The sequence below is a fragment of the Ostrinia furnacalis genome, unplaced genomic scaffold (assembly GCF_004193835.3).
Source record: "Ostrinia furnacalis isolate ACB-3 unplaced genomic scaffold, ASM419383v2 OfSCF2502, whole genome shotgun sequence".
NCBI classification, from domain to species: domain Eukaryota; kingdom Metazoa; phylum Arthropoda; class Insecta; order Lepidoptera; family Crambidae; genus Ostrinia; species Ostrinia furnacalis.
In genome coordinates, this window is record NW_021132741.1 from 42,801 (window position 1) to 53,906 (window position 11,106).

Genomic DNA, 11,106 nt, shown 5'->3' on the forward strand with positions numbered 1-11,106 from the left:
GACTCTTCTGCGTCACCATACGCGGCCCGGATCTGTGATCTGACATTGTGGTCGACTTTTGAGAGCGGACTCTTCTGTGTCACCATACAACGCGGCCCGGACATGTGATATCGCGGTGTGCTCGCCTTTTGAAAGCGGACTCTTCTGCGTCACCATACAACCCGGCCCGGACCTGTGATCGCGCGGTGTGCTCGCCTTTTGGAAAGTGGACTTCTGCGTCACCATAAAACCAGGACCGGACCTGTGACCGGACACTGCTCGCCTTTTGAAAGCAGACTCTTCTGCGTCACCGTACAATCCGGACCTGTGACCGCACGGTGTGCTCGTCTTTTGAATGTGGAACGGCAGCGATGCCGATCATCGATATGGACGATGCGTACGATTTCACGTTTCACAAACATTTTAGATAACGAACGAATTAGAAAATACGATGTGTATACTTCGCGTTACACAAACGATATCACACTCAGTTTAACAGGTCTTTGTGGTCGCGCCCCTAGTGTTTTGTGATGTCGACTTCTGATCGAGTCTGTTCAAATAAACAGTTAGTGCCCATCGAAAATATGTAAACCGTATCTCAAAGTATATACATAATAAACTTCGCATTCCATAATAAAAAATAGTACGGGAGTATCTTGCGGGAGTTAGGTCGACTGCGGTAGTCTGTAGTCCCCTAGCGTTGTATGACTTCAAATAATCTCCCCACCATTAGTGAAACCTGTCAAAGACTGCTGATACCGAAAAAACTCGTCTCGATTCGTCGCATGCGAAATTGCGAATTGCGGTCTCACTTAGGACTAAATTGTTTTGTACGAAATCGTAAATTCCATTAACTTTTTATACCACCGAATACTCAGCTCCCGTTATCGTAATTGATCTGCCGCAGATCGTCGGTTTGAGCATCAAATAAAATTATCGATAAGGGTATCTTTACTAAAAAATATAGTAAATAGTTACATTAGTGACGTCACTCCCATTTTTATATGAGCAATGTATTGTCGAAAATAAGATAATATTCGAAATTACGTGACCGGTCTATTCCGTTACAAATCCATTGACTATAAAATAGTCATATAAGACGGTGCTTCGATGCCGTTCGATGAGCTATCGGGTGTGGATGGACACTTCGCGGGCGGCATTTATCCGGGTGACGTTAAAATTGTGCCGAATGAAACTGTATTAAAGACGCGGCGATTGGACGCCATGAAACATGGCCGCGGGAGGCGGATTTGTACACTTTGTAATTTGATGTCGTAAAAATTAAAATTATATTCAACTCATCTAGTCCTGTCTTCCTTGCGATGTGCATACCTTTGTTGAATCATTCGATTGTACATTGAAGATTGTGCTTCGTGTATAATCAGTATTATCGTAGAAAAAAAATATGAATATATTTTAAATTTAAATAAATTATAATACTCAAAGCTCGTATGATTATCGCTGATATGTATCTTGTGGTGTCTGAGGGTCTTCGCGAAACGATATAGATACTAAAGCTCCATCTGTCTCTTTTCTCTTATGTATCACGGGATAAGTGAAAGAGACTTATTAGAGCAAAATATATCGTTTAGCGAAAAGGCAATAAAACGCGCGCTGCTTTAAGATGACCCGTCACCTGTATACTGGACTGAATCTAAAGGGTTGGAATGTAAATGCTTAAAGGCATCTAGAAATGCGTTATTACAAAATTGTATCGATGTTGGTAAATTAAAAAAAATGGGGGTCAGCAGTGGTGACGATGAGATTTATACGCTTTAATTCTCTTATATGTTAATTGTAAACATTGGCTTGATATAGCGGCTATACATCATTTATCATTCCATGTGTTAAGGATCACGCGGACCGCGGAGGAACGCGGGACAGATGCTAGGTTTAGCTGTTGAACCTTGAACATTTTAGAATTTCACAATATTGACTCGGTATATTATTTGACAACAGCTGAATTTACAATACTTTGTAAATAGATTTTAAAGAGACTGATATGTGAAGTTATTTATTTCGTTTGTAAATCAACCAGTGTCAAATCTTAGGCATCGATAGTAAGTCATTAATTCATTATGTCCCTAGGATCTCAATGTATGTAATTATAGCTGTGTAATGAGCGTGTCGCGCTCGCGAGGCGTGTAGCGCCGCGTGCGGTGGTTTGGTGACAGGTCAAACATCGCATTTGGATAGGTACACGTGTTTATAATAAGTTATTTTTTGTTACTACTTATCGTTTATATCGCAAGCACTGGTTCTGGCAAATAAATATATTTGTATTGTTCTATTCGTGTTTACAAAATATAAAATAAACATAAGACACTGAATAAATTGCCTAAATTACAGATACATTTTACTTTTGTCTCTACAAATTAAAAGTGCTAAATGTCTGAGTTATTAGTTAATTTAGTAATTTTATGTTTATTACTTTCCAGATGGTATTTTACAGAAAAAAAAACAGTAGTTTCTTGATTCTAGAAGTATAATTATTAAAATTATTACTTTTCTGAACATTATATTCATAATATTAAGAGAATCACGTAATATTACAAGTATGTATTAAATTAATATTATCATAACAAGCCCATTGAAAGTCATTTACGGCCTATTTTTATGTGTTTAAAGTACAGACTGACTGTTCAAAATGATTGTAACGTGTAAGAAAAATATTTCTTCCATTATTTATAAAATTCAAACTACTATAGCTACACTGCAGATAAAAACCAACAATGTGTTCAAATTTCATTCAATCTAGAGTAGACATTTAGCACTTTTTTGATTGTGCCAGTGTTTAATGAAACAAGCTTTATTTATTGTTAAATCCTAATATTGTCACTATAAATGCTAATTAATTAAATTTGGCTCTTATTTTAATATTCTCATAAGGCCAAACTGATTGACTTGAAATTCAAGTTTTTCTGTATTGATATTAGATTGTTTTAGATTTATGTAAACCTAATCATTGTAAATAGAATATTTTTTTATTAATTATTTACATGTTACTTTTATTTTATATTATTTACTTAAATGTATAGCTTGGTGAGATGTGTTTTAATTAAAATGCGCTTATTAAACCTTAATTAGGATCTTTAGTCGGCTATAATGGCAGTTAAAGCTTGCATTTTTGTTTTGAGTCACAATCAAAGCTTAGTGTATTGTAACTTGTGTTACATTATGATTATGATTATAGGTACTTGCTGAAAAAATCTTTGTATAATTTGTAAAATGTTTTCTTTAAAATATAACGAAATTGGCATAATATATTGTAAAGTGTGGTATTCCTCAACTATAATAATTGTCTCTTTCTCCGTCATATAGATTGCAAGTCCTACCACGATTTTATGAATGGCGGGGTTTAAAAAACTAAAATCTCTGACTTGTACAAATCGCCAAATATAATACAATTTATATTAGTCATAGGTTTTAGTTTCCCTATAATGCGATCATAGTGAGGATGTGTAATCTACAGCTGCACATCTAATAAGGTAACAACTGATGCACAGTTATGATATGTTGCCAGTTGTAGCCTATTGGATACGAAACTTAATACAGTCCTACTCATGCTTGTTGGCCTATTTTTTAAGTGACCTTTGGGGTTTTCAATCATTTTATAAGTAATAAACACCTAAATGTTAATAGTGAATATTACATTACACCGTAATTACTTACTTAAATAGGCGTTTACTTGGGAACAAGCATAGCAGGGTTGGTTTGTACAATTAAACAGATTATCACCTAATTCGAGAGACTTATCAAAACTGTGTCGTCCTTAAGAATCTTATGCCAAATGCTTCAAACTGTATGGATTTAATGTCTGCTCAATATGTTGTCCATATTTTATAATTCTAAACTGTACTAAAATGCTTAGTACTTTTCTTATCTTCTTACTTCATCACAGCACTCTTTAAATATTAGGCATAAAAATAGATGACACAAAGTATTATAAAGGTATAATCACTATTGGTAAGTATGGAATTAAAAAGTTGGCTGTGCCGGAATTATAGATTTAACATTTCGATTCTGTAAACATAGGTAGATATCGAATAACTCTTGCTGGAGACGCGCCATCTACGTCGGCGACTCCCGCCATTTGATAGAAACTATAACGTATTTGATGAGTTATAGCAAATGCCAGTCTTTACATATTTTATGCTTTTTCAAAATGTAAATAAGATATAACATGAGTGTTTCAAGAACCTTATCAAATGTTTATCTGTCATCTGGGAAAGTACAGCGTTATGTCTCAAGTATTTAAAACTACCATGTATGTATAATAGCCTTAGTTTTTTCTTTTGTACCAGTCATAACCCTTTGGAGAGCTGAAATAAATACATCAAAATAAATTTATGATTTTATTACACTTAGTTTAATAAATTATTTACAACTTAAGATCTTATGCCAAAAGTATAATCCGTATTTTTCTGTAATGGCCTTTGTAAAGGATGAGCCAGTAGTTTTGCAATGCAATCGTGTATCTTTGTGGCGTTTCTGGAGACCTCATAAACATAAGAATACCCATTATCTAAATCTTGCAAAGCATCATATATTTCTTCACACTTATACAATGCACAATCATCTTCATGTGACAGCAAGATGTCTATGTAAAAATATGCTTGTCTCTTCAGAAACATGAAGTATGGGTCATCCAGTGGTATCACTGGAACACAGTTTGATCGACCATATAAAATGATTGTGCGCACAACATAAGGTGGAGGCATAATGCATTCTCCCTGTTTGTATTCCGGTATTTCAATATTATCTTTTAGTAACTGGAATATTGATTGGAAATTGAAGCTTTCAGATGTGCTTTCCTCACGTTGAATGTAATCGATAATATTAATTATATCTTTCAAGTTACTTGTAAAGTTATGTAGCCAGCATGCCTCATTGTCTTTCATAATCAACAGAGCAAACTCTGTTCTTTTGTTAATGGCATGCTTTGAATGGAGGAAAAAGTCTAAGACTCGTTTAATCATGTTTATAGGTGTGAATGTAGTACCATCCCCAAGACGGAACAAGGTATCACTATCATCATTACAAACATCCAAACATAAAATAATGCGCTCAGGAACGTTGATATTAGGTATGTTTGGCTTCTGAAAGTTAGCTATTACATGTTCATGTAAGTCTTGGAATTCTTCAGTAGTTTTTTTCTTACTTCTGAAAAGAAAATTACTTTTATTATTACTTTCTCAAGTATTTTACATAAAAAAATCATGAATAACTACACGTACCCTGAGTTGGAATCAGATACCGGGAGTGGATTCGAGGATAGAATATCTGGGGATTCCATCATTGTAACTAATGTGTATAATTATTCATTCAAACTTCTTTTTATACGGATTTGACTCGACAAAATAAAAAATTGAAAATGAAAATAGCGAGCGAGCAACTCGTTTCATTAAATTTTTTGACATTTATTGACAAATAGGATTGGGTAAAAAATATCGATATATCAAAATATCGATATTTTTTCAGAAAAATATCGATATAAATTAGCGATATTTTTTCCGGCGATATATCAATTTTCGATATTTATTTTCAGATATCAAAATCGATATATTTGTCATCTGAAAGGGTAGCTTCAGCGGTAAATTTGGCTGTGCCATATGATAGGAGCAGACTTACAGGAGAACACATCAAACAAAGAGTGCTCCTGATGTCAATATCAGACAAATACTGGTTTGAATAATGTTTTTTTGTCAATGTTTAATTGCTCATTCGAAAAAATAAATTGAAATATTACAACTTGAGTTGAAACAGCGACATGTGTTTTCTATAAAATTTAGATAATTTTGGCCATTTTTATAAATAATTGCAAATTGGGCAAAAAATATCGATATATCGAAATATCGATATTTCTTGGGCGATATACAGGGTGACTGGAACTCAACCCGCCATAGCTAATACGCGTATAGAGGAGGTCATTTGCTAATTATTGAACCTTACTTTCTATGTCTAAAGTTTTATAGTTTAGGAGATATGTCAATTTTTAAACTTTTTTCAGATTTTTCCGAAATTTGACCTAAAAACGGCTTAAATTTTTTTTCTCGCGTAATTTCAACAGTTTTTTTTATTAGATATTAATATCGAATATGTCTTTATTCAAATAAAATAGATTTATAATCCAGATAATGATTGAATAACTAGTTACGAGCCGCCAAAGTCTAACAAAAGTACAAACCACGAAAAAAAATTGTACTTCGAATTCGATTTAAAAAAAAACTAATGGTGTTAATGGATTGCCAATAATCTTAAAAATATCTCTAGCTTCTCTTCTTTCCAATGATATATCACACGTTGTAATTAGATATTGAAATTAGTCAAAAATTCAAAGTTTATGGAAGAAAATGGAGTAATAATACAAAAATTATCAATACAAAGTTGATTTTGAATTTTTTTATAATGTGAATGTGATTATTATTTTAAATTAATTTTTCAAAAAACACACAAAAATAGTTATGAAAAGGAGTATAGCAGAAAATATGAGTTGTTTGAAGAAACTTTGTATGGATAATTTTCGTAAATTACTCCATTTTCTTCCATAAACTTTGAATTTTTAATAAATTTCAATATCTAATTACTAAGTGTGATATGTCATTGGAAAGAAGAGAAGGTAGATATATTTTTAAGATCATTGGCAATCCATTATCACCATTAGTTTTTTCTTAAATTGAAATCGAATTTGAATTTTTTATCGTGGTTTATACTTTTGTTGAACTTTGGCGGCTCGTAACTAGTTATTCAATCATTATCTGGATCTGAAATTTATTTTATTTGACTAAAGGTTTATTCGATATTAGTATCAAATAAAAAAATCGGTTAAAATCATGCGAGAAAAAAAAATTAAGCAGTTTTTAGATCATATTTCGGAAAAAGTATGAAAATTGACATATCTCCTAAACTATGAAACTTTAGTCATAGAAAGTAAGGTTCAATAATTAGCAAATGACCTCCTCTATACGCGTATTAGCTATGGCGGGTTCAGTTCCAGTCACCCTGTATATCGATATATTTGAAAAATATCGATACGATAAATATCGATATTTTTTTTCCGTTTGCCCATCCCTATTGACAAACAACAAAGTGACAGTGACAGTAACGTTTTTTAATCGATCTTACCTTTTGTAAGCAAAGGCAATAGATACTAGGGCACTATTTAAGTTGTGAGCCTCGACAACATAACGTGTTGTTAGACGATATCTGATACTTTTAATGAAAAGTTTGACATATTTGACTACAACCTTATTCAAAACTTTTTATCATTTGAGCACGTTTTGTATTATTAACATTGAATTGAAAATTATCTTGACTACAAAAACATGGAATTGACTTGTGGAAATTTTCGCGCGAAGATTTATTATGACTTTCGACGTGGTTAATCAATACAAAACTGAAGCGGTCAGCTAAATTTCTCTTTTGGTGATAAAGATCTGTCTTTTACCATTGTATAACGCTAGTTTAAGAAGTATAAAATTGTATGTCATTGGCTCACCAGTGAACTTTGCGAAAGTCGTCCAAAATGACTAATAGTGGCGGAAAACATTGATGTTGTCAGAAAAATGGAAGAGAAACCTCGTCATGTGATATATCGTAGGATTGAGATAATCCTAGGCATTAATTCCACTAGCAGTAATAAAATATTGTATGACCATATTATTATGGTTAATACGTTTTTTTGTCGCTGGATGTCCCAAAATTTTTCAAACGCTCAATAGGACGCTTGTGTCGTTTAGTCCTTAAAAATGTTTGATAAATACGTTTAAAAAGCTTTAAAAGCCGTTTTTAAAATTGTGACAGTTGACGAATTAAGGATCTATGCATAATTACATCTAAATAATAAAAAGATAATTGTTGGCACAGCCTACAGACCTCCATGGCAGGACGTTAGTGTATTCCTGGACGCCATAGCTGAATCGATTGCCTCCTGTGCAGAATGTGACGGATTGGTGCTTCTCGGCGACTTTAATATCAACTTACTAGACAAGAGTAACAGTAAGTGCAGAGAGCTAATGCAGTGCATTGACAGCCTTAATCTGAAGCAGGTGATATCGGAGCCGACGCACTACACAGATCACAGCAGTACTCTCATTGACATTATATGCACTGATATGGGGGCTGTTCAGGTCACCGTAAAGCACTCACCGGATCTGGGTGGCCATGCCATGCTCATGGTTGAATTTAAGGTCCGGAAGGAGAAAGTTCGGCCACGCTGGGTTACTTATAGACCATTAAAAAATATTATACCAGAACAACTTGAAGCTGATCTCAGTGCAATCGATTGGTCCAATCTCGAGGGAGTTGTGGATGTGAACTCTAAGGTTGAGAATCTGGGACGGTGTATTCTAGGGTTGATGGATCTGCATGCCCCGATCAAGACACGTAGATTTAAACATCCTCCTCACCCCTGGATAACAGATACCATCAGGGAAATGATACACATCAGGGACGACTATCACAAGCAGTATAAGAAGAATGCAACCACCGCTCTTAGAGATAGTTACAAAATGATGAAGAAGATGGTGGTTGACGCAATTGAGAGGGAAAAAACCTGCTTCTTCAAAAACCACATCAATAGTAACTCAAAAAATCCTAAGCAGCTTTGGAAAAATCTGAAAAGTACAGTGTTACCGAACAAGAAAGGCGCTTGTGAGCTTCCTCCAGTGTTTAACAACCCTAATTCAATTAATCATCATTTCCTCAACGTGCCTGGGGGAAACAATGTGACGATCTCTCAATTAACCTATTACGAATATCACAGACATAGGAACCTTATATCATTCTCACTCCATACTGTTAGCTCAGACGTTGTCTTAAGAACCATCACAGCGCTCAAATCGAATGCTCAGGGAAGTGACGGCATCACACTGGATATGCTGATGCTCACATTGCCTTACTCACTCAAAGCACTCACCGACATAGTGAACAGTTCTATACTGCAAGGGATCTTTCCAGACTGTTGGAAGGTGGCAGTCGTAAGGCCACTACCAAAAACTGGTCATCCTGCTTCAGTTCAGGACTTGAGGCCTATCAGCATCCTACCATGTTTGTCCAAAATCCTCGAGCGTATAGTTTGTGATCAATTAACTAAATACCTTGAGGAGCAGGGGCTGCTCCCGCGCCGTCAATCGGGATTCCGCAAGGGTTTTGGGACGGCTACAGCTCTTTCGGATGTGGTTGATGACCTTCTGGCTGCTCAGGATGGGGGGTTGGTTTCGACGCTGGTGCTGCTGGACTTCTCGCGCGCCTTCGACTCCATTAATATTCCTCTGCTTCTCTCCAAGTTGCGTTATTATGGTCTTGATGATTCCTCCATACGATGGTTTCATAGCTATCTCTCTCTGAGACAGCAGTACGTGGAGCTGAAAGGGGTGGATGGGTCGGCATTATTGTCAGAACAAAAACCAGTAACTCGCGGAGTTCCTCAGGGATCCATATTGGGTCCAATACTGTACATTTTGTACAGTGCTGACATAATCAACTGTATCAAGGACTGTCAATACCACCTATATGCCGATGATCTACAATTATATACATCATTCCCTCCATCTGATCATGAAAATGCAATAATGAAGATCAACAACCAACTAAGCAGAATTTTTGACTGGTGTACAGCCAATTGCCTTGTTCTCAACCCAAGAAAATCAAAGTTCATGCTAACCGGAACACGTAGAGGCTTGGAAACTCTTAAAAGCATACAACTCAACGTTGAAATAAATGGAGATCCTTTGGAAAGAGTGGCTGAGGCGAGAAACCTGGGAATGGTCATTGATGGAAACCTCAAATTCGAAAGCCATATACTCGAGTGCACTAAGAATTGCTTTTACCGCTTAAAGATTCTATACAACTTGAGGCCCTATTTAAGCGAAAGCCTTAGAATATCTTTATGTGAATCACTTGTATTAAGCAAACTTAACTACTGTGATACAGTGTATGGCCCGTGCTTGCTGGGTAAATCGTCACGTCTCATTCAAAGAGTACAAAACGCATGCGCCCGTTTTTGTTTCACTGTGCCTCCGAGATCACACATCACGCCATTCCTGAACTCATCAAACATGTTAAAGATGGCTGCTCGGCGAAGATTGCACCTGGCCACCATGTTGTTTGGCATACTGGATAGTGCGAGGCCTAAGTATCTGTTCAGCAAACTGGAATGGGCCCAAGCTCAGAGTAGATATCCAAAGAGGCTATGCACTCACATATTTGCTACACCCAAACATCGCACAGCAGCTTTTCGCGGGTCATTCAGATTTGCGGCGTCCCGGTGCTGGAACGACCTGCCTCCTCCTCTGCGCGCCCTGAAAACAAAATTTACTTTTAAACATCACCTAAGAAAATATTTAATAGAATTGCAAAAGACTGACAATGATGGGTTACTTACCAGCGGGTCATGCGCGGCAAGCGTAGGAGACCTATCGGGGCGTCCTGGCACCGGTAAGCCGCAGTAAAATGATGGACGGTGGCCATGATCATGAAGCGCTGGGTTCATACAAAGTTGCCACCATTCCCATTCCAATTCCCCATTTTCATTCTCGGGGCCCTCCCTGCGCATGAGTGCATCCTATAGGGAAAGTAAAGTAGTATTTATTTTTATTAAATTGTATAAATGTATCGAACTAAACAGTAAATGGATAACTTTCTCACCAAGTTACTTGCACTTCATGCCGAAAAACCAAGGCAATGGGTGGGAATCAAAACGCCAAGCACTCCGTCTAGCGTCGTCTTGGGCCTGCTTTACTTTATTGTTCTCTGGCTTGACCTTTGTAGTGTGTGGCTATAAATCACTTTCTTCACTCAAAATCAGGAATCATAATGGTGAAATCCAACTCCAAAGCCAAAGATGAGATCACGTTTTTATTGCGTGGCAGCACGCGGTCTTCAATGCATGCATGACGTGGCCTTCATTCACAGATAACTTTAAATCACAGATTAAGTAGAGATTTAAATTAGTCGGAGACTTCATTCTTCATTCAATGTCAATTGTGATGTCAATCGTCAACTATTTTCTTTTGTTCTTTTTTTTTAATTGCTTAATGTCACAGATATTGATAGATGCAGCATGTGGAAAGAAAAAGTGAAGGAAAGGAAAATTTGTATAATTTTTCTATGGGGACGAGCGTGCCA

General features: G+C 36.1%; 1 protein-coding gene across 1 annotated transcript; it reads right to left on the reverse strand.

Moving 5' to 3' along the window:
- Positions 1 to 3,599: 3,599 nt before the first annotated feature.
- Positions 3,600 to 5,385, reverse strand: LOC114355769 (BRISC and BRCA1-A complex member 1). Its single transcript, XM_028308787.1, has 2 exons — positions 5,217 to 5,385; positions 3,600 to 5,142 (listed from the first exon to the last, which is right to left on the reverse strand). The coding sequence occupies exons 1-2, from the start codon at positions 5,276 to 5,278 to the stop codon at positions 4,368 to 4,370; spliced, it is 837 nt and encodes a 278-aa protein (XP_028164588.1). The 5' UTR covers positions 5,279 to 5,385; the 3' UTR covers positions 3,600 to 4,367.
- Between the last annotated feature and the right edge of the window lie 5,721 nt (positions 5,386 to 11,106).